The following is a 14,460-nucleotide window of genomic DNA, read 5'->3' as shown; positions in this document are numbered from 1 at the left end:
GTAGTCAGCCAATTAAGTCGGCTGCGACCAGTTTACATCTGAGTCAATTAACTCAACACTCTGAGTGAATAACCTCGGCTTGGTTAAAAAATGAGAAATAAACACAGAGGACATATCCCTAAAATAAGTTACTTGGACTATAAAATAAAAACTAATCTAAAAGACTAAAGATTCAGTCACTTCAACTGAGCAAGGAAATACTAAAATTCCCAAATAGCTAGGCAATCTGGGAAGATTGGTTATCCATGGGCCATGGATTACTAGAAAATTGAGTATGACAAACCTAAGGGACTAAATTCAGTTCAGTACAACCAGACGACGCCAGGGGAAGTTCAAAGGTGCCCCATAAACACTTCTCTCACGTGAGTTAAAAAACTACATCAATGTTGGCCCGTTTCTTTAAGAGTCTCTAGATATTGTGGCTAACTGTTCCAGGGAGGGGAGGGGAGACTCATCACAGACAACAACAACTGCAACCTGGACTCTGCCGCAACAAATTCTCACATAACCAACTGTTTATATTGCTGGTTTTACCCTTTTGTTTATACCACTTGCATCACTTGCTTAATAACAGTGTCAGAACCTACACCGAAATGTCACTCACTTCTAATAAAGAAGTTGTTCATCCATATGTCTTATCCTTACTACGTACTCCAACTTCTAAATGCCCCTCAAAGAAGTTAAAAGGAAACCAATTCCTTATATAAATTTGACCCGGTCACCTTTTCTTCACTTTCAGAGGGCCGCATCATAAGGTAAATACATTTTGTTATTGTTTCACGTTAAATGATAGAGAAGAATGATATGTCTCAACTACTGGTTAACTACTTGCCATTAGAACAACCCCCCACTGATATACCTGTCCGGTTGCCCACCGTTTGAAACTTGACTGATCACCAAATGTGTAGACAATTTAGTCGAATAGAGAATATACACAAGTGAAATATCTCAAGACGATCACGTTTCACCCTGAAAAATATACTTGTGCCTATAATGCTACCCACAGCACGTTTTGCATTCCAAATTCCTCAGCGGGATTGTGACTGCGTCTTTGCCTTAGCAGAACATCGCCAGAAACCTATGATCGTGGGTTCGAATCCCGGTTCGCCCCAAGTATGCTTCTATGTTTGTCAGCATTATACCCGTGCTCGTGGGTTCCAACAAAACGGTAAACGCCTGAGATGTGCATCACTTCGGGCTTTCCTCCCAAATTAAGCTGACACGCCGTGATATAACTTGAATAGTGTTCAAAGAGGCGTTAAATCCAACTCACCATAATCACCCATGGACACACATGGATCATACATAATACAGAATGCATTCACGGTGACTGTAACGACCCTTACGTTCCCTCTAGGAGATGAACGCTTGAGAATGATTCTTTGTCAAATACTTCATTGCTATGATTCACTCCAAAAAATATTTAATAACTGCATATATGACAGTTTAGTTCAGTTTATTACTCAGAAAGACCTACCGACGGTGGTACATGAGAAACATTATAATATGAATTTACAATATAATAAACATATCAGTATCAAATGAATGTGAACTTGGTTTTCATATATTTTACTCTTTCGCTGGATAAACATTTTATGCATCAATTTATACATATTAGGTTCGTCACCAACCGCGGGAGAACGACATAAATTACACAACGTTCCACTCTTGGGATATCAGACCAGCGTCTAGTTTCAATTGGTAAGTTATGGTTTGTGGTTCTAAATTGTAAGACTGGGTGATAAACATTTTTAGGTAGATAGTGATATTTTTCAAAGGTTACATTTCCTTTAAAAATGTTATAGTGCACATCTTTAGAACTCTCAGTAATGAAACTGTGCCATTTCTGCAGAACTGGTCTTTCAATATTTCTTCAACTTTGATAGCTAGCCATGAAGAAGAACACATCAGCGGGTTGTCAAATATGTCACCGAGTCCACAGTTTTTTAATATTTTCTTGACAAGTGATGTCCATGGAAGTATTTCAGACATGCCAGCGTAATTATGAGTGATAAATGTATAAATAATATTTGTTAATTTTGGAGTTTGATTATAGATTGCAATTAATGCCAGAGTAAAAAGATGAGTAAAAAGAATAACTCGTTTGTACATTTTGATATAATTTGGTGTTGCATTTCGAAGACCTGCTGCCAGTTTTAGAAATTTTAAGTGAACTTTTTCGATTAGTTTAATGTTTTCAAATGCCTAGATTTCACAACAGTACATTAGGATCGGGGAAATCAAAGTGTCAAATGTAGATATTAAACTATCCAAAGGCAAATTAATGATGCGTGTTTCTGATAGAAATGAGAACATAGCTTTTTTTGCATTTTCTACAAAAGACTTTGATGGCCTCTCGAAATTTCCCGTTTCTGTGAAACGTTATTCCAATGTAAGTTTAATTATCGACAATTTCTATAGTTTGATTGCCAAAGGTGAATAAGTATTTCAGATTGCTGTTTCTAGTAGACCCAGTTCCAGAAACTATTATTTTGGTTTTGGACAAGTTTTCATTTAGTTTCAATCGTGAACAATAATTATGAAAATTGTCATGTGCTTGTTGTAGGTCTGCAGGGTCTTCACTAAATAAGACAGCATCATCTGCGTCTAACAAAACAATAAACTGCAGCCAGAATATTAAATTGGTTTCGCTTTGGTAATCTGAATCAACACCTTTACTCCTTCATTTCAGTAGGGCTCAATATCATTAATAAAAAGTGAAAACAAAAGTGGCGAGAGATGTTCGCCTTGTCTTACTTCAATGTGCATGGGAGAATGGGGATATTTGATTATGTAGCATAACAGTGGATTTTATGTTCTGGCACATGTTCTTTACTAAGTTAAAAGAATTACCACATACAACATAATTTAACAATTTATACCATAGACCAGCCCTCCACACAGTGTCGAACACTTTTGTAAAATCAATAAAGCCGCAATAGAGTCTTCCTTTTGCTTGTTTTAAAATTTCCCTGATCGCATGTAGAACAAATACATTGTCACTTGTGGAGAATCCTTTTCTGAATCCTGCTGGGGCTGGAGTTATAATATTATTTGTTTCTACACACTCAGTGAGCCTCGCATTGAGGATACTTGTGAAGAGTGTTCAGAAACAGCTGAGAATTGTTATTGGTCTATATAAGTTCAGATCTAGGTGTCCACCCTTTCTCCTACATCACTTTGATTATTCCCTTCAGCCAGCAATCTGGTACAAATCTAAAAAAAATCAGTTAGAAGTGGAATTTAATGAATTGTAGCATCAATAAAATAATCGTTTTAAAAAACAACAACCCAGTAGCTTTATTTCCACGAGGTTCTTAATGGCGGAAAGGCCTTCTTCTCCGGATATTACCTTATTTAAAACACCAGTGTCGTATTATTGATCTTCGGCAACATCATCGGGTATATCACCTTTACATTGAGATTCATTAAGGTCTTTATAAAATTCAAAGAACGTTGCAATATCAGGAGTATTTTCGGATTTGGTCATATTACGTTTATTTTATAGCTTCCAATATTCTTTTGGTTAGTATTTCTAAAGGGCACGAAACTGTTTGCTTGTTTAATTTTGATATTGTTTTATACTTTTGTCCATACATTTCTTATAAGCTCTTGACATTTGATGATAGAAAGCACTATTTGATAGGGTGTTACGTAACTTATATTTTATTTAGCTTTATGGAAATGTTTTCGCATTTTTCTGCACACATCATTAAACCACGGGCTATCTTTTTCTTATTATTTTGTTTCGGACGATTCGCCCGAATGCTCCTAACGCCAAATTTTGTGCGTGCAGCGTCCACCAGCACTTCCGCTTTGACAGTAGCACGCTCGTTCACCATATCTGGGTCAGCATCGCTTTCGCGAGCACACTGTCTCTGCTCAGTGAGGCGAGCATTAGTTTTAACATTTATGTCATTGAAATAGAGTTCCGGTTTCTTACTATCGTAACGGTTTGCCTCTTGTAACGTTATCTTCAACTGGATTTACCGAGGGATGGACACCTCCATTGGTGGTGTTTCTTGGGGATTTTATTACAAAACGATCAGAGGAGTGAACGTCTGAATATAATGGTGAGTAAACATTAATTTTATAATCAACATAAAGCGATAATAATAATGGTGATGAAATAACATAGTCCACTACAGATTTGCCTTTACATGTTGCTTTGCCTATTGTTTCTTCCGTGCCAACTCTACCATTACAGATAAAGACATTATTTTTTTGCACAGTTCTTTTAATTTCAGCCCCAAATTCTTGGACCTATCTTCCTCTGATGTGCATTTCTGATATTCTGATATGGCAGGCTAAGTTGATCTAATATATTCCAAGGGTTAATATCATTTTCCATTTCTGATAGATCCATTTCAAATTTATCAACAATATTATTAATGTGCTTATCAAGGGAAATCATCAGCAACAACAGCAGCAGCAATAATATTAACAATCAGTTACAGTTTCCCTATCTGTTATAGTCAAAGAGTATTTTTTTACAAATCATAATGTGAATTTTTTAACACAATCAGATACAATATCTTTATCTGTTATATTAAAAGAATTTTTATTTACAAAATTTTAGTATGAAGCTGTTTTGACAATCTGTTACAGTTTCCTTATCTGTGATATTCAAGAATTTGTATTTACAAATTCTTATGTGCAAATGTGTACACAATCGGATACAGTTTCCTTATCTGTGATATTCAAAGAGTTATTATTTACAAATTCTAATGTGCATAATCAGATAACATATCAATGTTACTGGACAAGAAATGCAGAAAACCACCGCACAAAATCGTCCGGTATAATGTGTTGTATATTTGGGTGATAACATTCTATTTCCCTCTAATGAAATAAAGATTATACTTTCAGGTGAATATATAGAGGATATTTAATGTGTTTTCTCAAATACCACTTTTATCTCATCGATTGAACTGGGGAGACTCTAATATTTTCACGGGTGACGCACTTCACGAGATGAGATAAAAGTGGTATTTGAGAAAACACATTGAATTTTCTATTTATTTTATACATTGCAATTGATATATTTTTTCGAAAACAGTGTCTGATAAATTACTACGTTCTCCCTGTCGCCCCTTTACCACCGGCGTATAAAGGGGTTTTGCGAAAAGAATATAGTTTGTGAATAAAACTAGCCCTGTTAATATATATTATGCGAAATATATTATTTCATATCGAGTATTAAGTTCCGTGGACATTTTCGTTTGTTATAATTAAACATTCCTGTTAAAAATGAAAACAGAAATCATTTTCAAACACCGATTATTTTATTGGCGTAGGAATACATAAACAGTTAGTACTGTGACAATGTCGAACGATCAGCTGAGCGCTCTCCAGGCTTACAAAATCCACCAAATTTGATCAAATTTTCTCACAGATAAGTATGAAAGTTGACATAAACACATTTATAGAACCCCGAACATTTTAACTGAAACATTGTTGCTTGCTGTCATGAATTAAATTAGGAAAGTTCAATTCTCGGAAAATTCAAGCGGGCGCTTCTCGCCTTGGCGGTACGTCTCGCTGTCGCCAGTTGTGCCTGGGGATAACTCTTTAATGTTTTGATTCAGGAGAAAGTAGTTCCGGCACCTTGTTCATATCAGTCACTAGTGACTGATAACTTGATCTATCGTTACTGATAAATTCCAGTATTTCATTCGTATGTATATAATAAAGTATTTAATCATTAAATATGACCTATTAACATGAGTAACATGTTTCTTCTAGATTATATTTTTTTAAATATTTCTAAAATAAATGTGTAGGTGAAATGTGCATATAGTTTGTAATAAAAAACGAAGTAGTTGACCCATTCTGTTACAGGAATATTGCTAAACATAAATTGAAAAATAAAGCGAGACAGTTAACCCAGATTAAGGTTACCGTGATCACATACAAATGGAAAATGTCAATGCTATGATGATATTGATCGTAAAGGTTTACATCCTAAATAATCTTGTTACTGCAATCCACAAAGTTACTTGTTAGCACTTCCCATAGTAGACTGGGACTGTTTTGATACATGCTGGGATCCAAATGAATGCTTTATTGTTAATTAAATAAAATTGGTAAAGCCTAGAAATCTAATGGAGATCATCATCAACCACATAAAACAGCAGTACACTTTTAATTTTCAAAGAAGTGAAGCGTTCTGTACTTCTAAAACATCATTTAAATGATAACTTAGAACATATTCACAGTTACTTTTGCCTTTGATAACTATCATGTACTACAATCATGGGAATTAACCAGACGAAACTTAACCCAACATTATATCAATACTACCCTCCTACAAAGCAGCTGACTAAAACTATATCGATTTTGCCACTTTTTCTCCAATCACTGACAACCCGTGGCCCACTCATCCAAATGACGCTAGTTCCTCCAGCAGGATCCATCTCAAGGTTTATCACGGCTATCCATCTGTCAACATTCATTCTCATAATATCTCACCTTTTCTTCTAAAAAAGTAGGGATAATCGGAATAAACTTAAAATTTCCAAACTCATAAGAGGTATTAGTTTCTAGTAATAGTTGATAATATGATAATAATGGACGAATTGGGAACACATCACGACCGGTAGTGAAGTATGAAAGTGTATCTTGTGACCGCCAACCATCTGAAAAGAAGGTAGGAGTAAGATGGAAACATTCACGTTTTTGGAACAGTAGTGCGAAATGACGCCAAGATTTGTCAAACATTCATTCTCTCGATGAGGCATACTGCGTGTGAATCTAGATCTCCCAGTGGCGATTTTGTCCCTTCCTCAACGTGGTTGGCGGCCTATGACGTTGACGCACAAAGCTCCCTATAATGTATTCAATGGGCAAAAGATGTGGACTCATTTCTGGCCATGGTATTCTATGGATGTTGTGCTGCTGGAGGTGAACATTGTCGATTTGTGCACGGTGAGCACTGGCGTTGTCGTCCTGAAAGCCAAAATGTGGACCCAAACGCCTTTCAAACAGGACAACAAAGGGTGTCAGTATGTTGTCTAGATAGTACTGTGCAGTGCCCTTCCTTACACAATGTATGAAGTGTGGTTTGGGCAGTCATAGTGATGCCAGCCCAACAAGATAACCTATCCATCGCCAAATCTGTCATGAGGTCTCAGGTTGACATTGGCTTGACGTTCATTTTCGACATCGCCAGACACGACCACGCCTATCAAGGAAGTGCAAATTGAATCGGGACTCAAGATTAACGCCTGACCAGCGACGATTACCCAAGTTTCGACGTTGTGTACACCATTGGCGTCTGTTTGGCAAAAAATATTACGATTTGTAAGGGACGGCATTTTACGTGACTATAGAACATAGAGATGAGCTCTATGTAGACGATTTCTAATCGTCTGACCCGTTTTTAGCAATTTTATTCGCCGTTTAACCTCAATTGCGTAGAGCCTGGCTTTGGAAGAATTGATCCTGTACCTGGTACGGGGTCGATCGTCAACATTTTGGGTTTGTTGGTACCTGTTCCATAGTGTGCTAATCACAGACTGTGAAACATTGAAAGTATTCCCTTTGAACGTATTGACTTCGAACAGTTGCCAGTATGCCAATAGCCGCATCGTTATGTCACACATAAACAAAGAAACTCACAACTTTATGATACCAAGAATCAATAACTTTGACGGATATAAGGGCTCACAGAGATTAGCTGACTTTCCTTGAAATGTGACCAAATCAGGAATTCCACCCAAGGCACGTGTGTGGCACTAATGCGTGCCGCACATGCAAACTATCAGATGTGTTTTGGTGTTATGTTTTGCATCGTGCACAGGATGTTTGTCGTAACATAATTATCTTTGTTCTAATACTTGGTACTTACATTTATATTTCATAATACTCTGTGTTTTTCACAGTATATTACATGGGTGCCCAGAAATCTAGTGGTACCGGAAGCTCTCTTAAAATAGTAAGCACATCAGCAACACTAAAAAGCAAACGCTGAGTAAACTAACACTGTGTTGGTAGTAGTAATACTAAATAAAACGCAAATTTTGAATGCTCCTACAAATATGGTTGTTACAATACAGATGGTGAAATCAGACGTGCAAACCGTATTTGAAGCTTTTGAGTAATCAGTGGGGGAAAATACAGTACGGATAGCTATGGGAATTGTTTGATAGGCATTACTTAGAAGTTGACGGATGACAAGATAGACACAAGTTTATGGATAACAACTTCTTTAATACTGTGAAAAGCGGCGTTTCCGTATAGATCCTTGTTTTGTTTGACAACAGTATAAGGATCTATACCGAAACGTCGCTTTTCACAGTATTAAAGTGTTGTTATCCATAAAATTGTGTCTATCTTGTCAGATATAGGAATGTATCTGTTTCAGCATGGTTGCTGGTGCCACACGTAGCTTGACCTGATCTGTAAACAAAATAGAAAACAAAAACCTTTGTCAAGTTAGCATTTAACTGTCAAATAGCCAAATCCCTTCAACATATTTACCCACCAGAACTAGAAATAAAGGAGACCATCTATTGACGAAGATTTCAAACGACTCTTGCTCAAAGGTTGTTTGATCTGGTTTACGACATTCAAAGTCATGACATCTGTTGAGTTTAAATGTACTTTACGATAGACACATGCAGGACATTTAAAACATTTGATGCATCAGTGACCAAAATGATGTCCGTTTCAATTCTCTATTTTGACTTGTAAAATGTGTTTGTTCAGGAGAACAGTTGATTTGCCTTTGCATGTGTTTATGACTGGTGCAACCAGTTAGTCAGTTAACTTTGACAACAGACACTGATTTACTTCATGTGAAGTTTGACATTCACAGATATAAGCTTCCGCTCAGAAATAGCATATAAAATAATGACGACGTGGGGAAATATTTTTTCACCCATGCGTTTCTTTTTTTGGGAGAGTGTATTACAAATGTTTGCATAAAAAGTTATGAACTGCAACAGAAATGTCTTACTTAGGACTTAGTTTCTTCAATCGTATTACACAGAAGGTTATAATACCGATGACAGCGATGACAGTGATGACGGCGATGACAGTGTTGATGACAGGAAATCCCACAGTGGTTGTAACAGGGTCTTTATTGAGGTTCTCAGCTGAACTGTCATCACTGGAGTTAGTAGTAGTCGTAGACCCATTAGTCGCTGGCTGATCTAGATAATTCGAATAAACATAGTGTGGCAGTGTATCATGATCAGCATCTTTTTACATTCAGATGACATGTACTTTAGTACCTACAAAGTGCAAACCCAATAAACGCTTGGTGTTTGATTATCAAAAAGTTCAAGCGGGTTTGTTCAAGAGGCTTAAAGTAATATTTGCAGGGTGCCATTATGTCATCACTGATTGTGTAACTATCATAAGCGTGCGCCACCTTGTACCTATGAATGCTCCAAAGTTCTGAAATGTTGAGAAGTAGATCACAATTAAAATTTCAACATGGCTGCTTGGGTTAGTATGTACATATTCTAAAAAGGAGTGTTAAACGTCGTGTAAACTATCATAAGTATTTGATACATGTCTACCATAAAAGTGAGTAAGTGTTTTACGTCGCTTCTAGCAAGATTCCAGCAATATGGGCTTCACACATTGTACCCATATAGGGTATCATAAAGTAAAAAACACGCAAAATACATACACATTACCAGGGTTTATTTTACTTTTGAAATGCTATAACGTTTTACTATATGTTTAGCTATCGCCATCAGACAGAAATACAAATGAGAAACGTCCTGCTAATTATAAAGTCATTAGACCATTACTGGTCAACTACCTTTTATAGTCAGGCAGCTTAGGGCCAGATTTAATAAGGATGGGGACATGCCGGATAAAACCACCAATTTCTTTCCACATGCTCTCCATTACCATAGGTTTCAATTTTTTATTGGAGCCACTTCATCAAAGTGGCGGATTGCGGCCATCTTGGATTTCCAAAATGGCCGCCATGTAAAATCTATAAGTGCCAATATCTTCAAACCACTTAGAAAGTCAATATTGGTGTCAAAATATGCATTTTCTTGGGAAAGGAATGCAATAACGCTTTTTAGAATGTCACTAGATGACTATTGTTGCCAATAATCACTCAATATGTTAATTCTTTCAATGTGTCCACATAATTTTCAACTCTGTTTCTAAGTGTCCACACATATTAGATTCCAAAATGTATCTGTATGAACTAATACAATAAAACAAGTAATCACGTACCAACACAGCTGTTATCTTTCACATTTGCAGCTACAAAGCTCTGTACATTTCCAGTGCGCTTTCTTGCATGAGCGCCTTGCACCACAGACACTCGCGCTTTTGTAACCACACTTGACCAGTTCACTGCAGGCTTTCGAAAGCCATTGGCAGAATGTTCCACACAGGAAGCCAGACCCGGTTGTCTCTATCCAAAGTCCACCCACATCCTTCTGGACTGGGTATCGGCTGCTGTGATAGTTCAGATGTGTTCCATCGTGTTGTTCTTTTGGCAGAATAACTCTCTCCGTGCTTCATTGACAGATTCCAGATCACTCGTCTTGTCAAAGATGACTGTAACGTTCCAGAAGTTGAAAGTGGTGGACATCTATGGTCACAGGAGTGTGCGGATTCGTCCCGGGGTAGGAATTCCAAGCCTCCCATGCCAATTCCTTCCCCTTCGAAAAGAATGCCGAGGTTGTGCCACAGCCTATGTAACAGTGGAACATGGGAAGTGCAATGGACTTCTCATTGCCCAGAGAATGGCAGATGGTATTTATTTGAAAATATGTGTAGTTCTTCCCAGTGCTAAAAGCTGCAGCTGGATTCTTGGCGAGCAGGACATAGAACTTGCCAATGAGGATAGCGACAACATCTGTATCCACAGTGCATACCAAGCAGGTAGAACAGCCGTGCTCCAGGGCATTAAGCAGGTGAATCAGCCTCTTCATGGTTACGTGGCAGTATGGAGTGCCTGGTGTCTGTGCCGACCACTCTCATTAAGACCTGCTTATCAATTGGCCACACAGTGCATGCAATCTTGTTAGAGAGAAAGTTAAAGAGTTCCTGCTTGTTCATAGGGTCATGCAGGGAATCTGGCCAATTCCTTGGCAGCTTGTTCTGACAGCCACCTTCCGCCGTATCATTCTCCCTTGTTGACTCTTTTATGCTGCTCGTGATGTAAGTATCCCAGACCACGTCAACTCTTTCGGAGGTCTCCAAGTGTTTTATTATGTGGGGAACAAAGACACCACTGGCATATTCGTCGAATGTGGTAATGTCGGTAGTGAAGAGGAAGTGCACCACATCAGCACTAACGAGTACTTTGACATCTCTCCTGTGTCAGAACAATCAGCAGATTTGACTTCTTCCCCAGATGTAGTTTCCCTCTGTCAGACAGAAAGGGATGGATGGGTTTCATGGCTAAAGAACGCGTTTATGTCCCCCTCTCTGTGTTGCATGGCTATGTATAATCGGGAGAAGAGTCCCACAGTCTCTTTCAGCATCGAGATCTGCCATGCCTGCTTGGTCATAGTCTTGGGTGTTCGGCATCTGCAAAGAGGCAGAGAATTCTTTTTGATGGGCTCGTGAATGGAGCGTTTGCGGTCGCTAACAAGTGTCTTATGATACTTGTTGTACTGATCCCTGCCCACTGATTCCACAGTGCGAACTGTCTTTACCACATTTCGTGTGTCCAGCATTATAAGTTCGGGGGGTATCATCTAGGAACGGATTGCTCATCCCACTGATGGTGTGCACTAGAGCCAGTGCTTGCTCTTTGAATGTTTTCTGTGTAGACATGCCTTCTTCATGGTGTTGTTGTTTATTGTCTTCTTCTGAAATGTACTCGAAGAAGTCGTGCTTCTTCAGGTCCTGTGATCATCCACTTCTTGTAAGCTGACGGATTCTCGGTAAGTCCCAATGCACCCCCAGAACCCTTCACCAGATCGTTATTTTGCTCATGAGCCTGATCTATCAGTATGCTTGGGAATCTGTTTGTGGTCTTGGGAATAACCCAAAGACCATGTTCTTCAAATTCCTCTTGAATGAACACGAGCAGGCTTTCCATGTCACGGTTGTGGATAGGAAACCATTTGGCCAATGTTCTGATGATCATGGGCGAAGAACCATGGGACGATAGCCTCCACATAGAGGGGGAAATCCGGTTCTCTGTGGGCCCGCACAAATATCTGACCCAGCGTTTCAATGTTCAGGATGGTATCCCAGTACTGAAATATAGGACTCTTGGTGATCATATCTTTGGTCTTCTCATCATGTGGTCCCTCAGTCACCATGTCCAAGAGGGCATCCTGCTGCAGCGTGGCCAATCACAGAGCACTCACTTGGCGGGCATGTCTTGTCCTAGTGAGATGTGATGCTTTGAGAAAGGATTCAGCTGTGCTGGAGGATGTGATACCGGCCTCTGTCAGTGCATCGGTCCACCCAGAGGCTTCCATGTCCTCGTATGTGTTCCACATTGTCATTACAATATGGAGACCACTACACATGATTACACAATTAACTCACCATGTGTTTGAGGCCAGTTCCACTGAACAAACTTGGCCAGTGCGTATAGTGGTGAAACCAGAGCCATTACTGGGATCTGTCCAGTATTCAGAAACTGTGTGGCATCCCCTGCTTGATCGTGGAAGCTGTAGTATCCTTCTCAAAGAACAGTGGCAAGAGTTGTGTGAGAGCAGGCAGTACATCATCTGATATGCATTCGAGAGAAGCATAGTAGCCTGACCAAGCCACAATGTCCCCCTTGTCAAGCTCCTCCTTTTCGAACAGCTTGCGTGACTGCTCGCACCAACATTTCTCTACATATGTCTACAGGTGTCCCTCCACAGCTTTGACCGGATTGGGTGTATTGGGAACAGCCACATTGGCCTTCTTGAGTGCAACTGCTGGCACAATGGTGAAGTTGTCTTCGTTTCTGGAGAGGGCATGCATATTCAATCCTGGAAGCTGAAATAAACTGATGCCTGTGCCATGGAAGGACCCTCTGGCTGTTGTGCTAGTTGGGTTATGTTCAAGGTTGTCTTGGGCACTAACGGTGAAAGCCCTTTACGTAGCTGAGCAGGATACACAACCCCATTCTTCGCAATGTTCTCACAAACGGCAGTAGCCAGCTGTCTCTCAAGTTTCATAACCTGATTTATCAACTTCTTTGACCGTGACACTTAGTCCTATGTAAAGTGGCAAGGGTCGTTCATATTCCAAGGAATGCCAAGAGTTGAAAGTTAAACAGATCGTCTGTGAGGCATCAGAGCTCTGATCCTTCAGGTTGGCTCCGACCAGCATAAAGGCCACCAGAGACTTGAGATTGGTGGGAACAGAGTCCTGCTGGTATTCAGATGGAAATGAGGCATTAAAGTTGAACCCATTGGACTGGTATATATCATCCCGCACAATTTTCTTAGCCTTGGCCAGAATCAGTGCATCCTCTTCATAGTCACACTTCAAAGCCTGCTTCAGCATTTCCTGCATTCTTTGTTTGAAAACAAGTATCACATGCTTTCCACCACTCTGCACCTGGGCATATGGAAAGTATTTAAGGACTTGTTCCTTGAAGCGAACCTTGTTGATTTCCTTGCGCACACAAAGATCAACAAAGCGGTTTTCAAATAGTTCGCGAAAACTTGTAGTAGAATTGACCACCTTCCACACAATCTTCCACATGGGTGACTAGCTCAACAAAGGCTCTGGCTTCGATTTCCTTCTCTTGTTTCTGACTATCAGAGGTGTCATGGTGTTGCCTCATTAGCGAACAATGTCGATTTCGGAGTCCAGCCAAGCAAGCCAGGTGATATTTTGCATCTATTGCAATGATGTCACCACCCTCACTTCTGGACAATCACTCAGTTTCTTGCAGGTCTGTCGCCATAACCCTTACATTGTCATCCGCCTTAAGAGTCCCGAACTCGTGAAAATGTCCATCGGATTGTCTACAAATTATACAGGGGTTCTTCTTCAGGGATGTCGTTTCTTATCTGCAGCACTACTCTCGGGAGTTCCAGCTCCTCCCCCCCCCCCCCCCCCCCCCAGCTCCAGCTCCTCCCCCCCCCCCCCCCCCCTCTTTTGTGCTCTTTACAGTTTGTTCACATTGAATTTTGTGTGACAAGATTTATGCCACTGTGCTTGATGTCTGACTAACTTGTCCACATCAATGTCCTTTCCAAAAGTGGGGGATACTGGGAATTTATTCAGCTCCCTGAAAGCATGCACATTGTCTGGGAAGGATTTGTATGGCTCAGATCTGTCTTCAGCTCCTGGTGCATTTAAACGGCACCGTAGTGCTTCAGTTGTACGTTGTTGGCATTCGATACAAAATGCCCAATCCATTTTTTGGACGAAAGAAATTTGTAACAAGACATGACAGTCTGTTACAACAGTACAAGTTGCCAAACAGACATATAACAGTACAAGATCAGAGCTCCAGATAACTGAGCAATTGAGTTTTTATTCTACAGATTTAATTGAGTTATTTATATTTTT

At 39.5% G+C, this 14,460-nt stretch overlaps 1 protein-coding gene across 1 annotated transcript in view; it reads right to left on the bottom strand.

Moving 5' to 3' along the window:
- Positions 1-8,314: 8,314 nt before the first annotated feature.
- Positions 8,315-14,460, bottom strand: part of LOC124117861 — a 28,498-nt gene continuing 22,352 nt past the window's right edge. The window contains exons 5-6 of the mRNA XM_046479887.2: positions 8,960-9,155; positions 8,315-8,400 (exon numbers count right to left, since the gene is read on the bottom strand). Coding sequence (XP_046335843.2) covers positions 8,331-8,400; positions 8,960-9,155 — 266 coding nt within the window. The 3' untranslated portion in view covers positions 8,315-8,330. The remainder of the gene's footprint in view (positions 8,401-8,959; positions 9,156-14,460) is intronic.

The sequence above is a fragment of the Haliotis rufescens genome, unplaced genomic scaffold (genome assembly GCF_023055435.1).
Source record: "Haliotis rufescens isolate VD_foot unplaced genomic scaffold, xgHalRufe1.0.p SCAF_18, whole genome shotgun sequence".
Classification (NCBI taxonomy): domain Eukaryota; kingdom Metazoa; phylum Mollusca; class Gastropoda; order Lepetellida; family Haliotidae; genus Haliotis; species Haliotis rufescens.
Note: the sequence above shows the minus strand (reverse complement) of the source record. Positions and strands in the feature narration are given on the sequence as shown.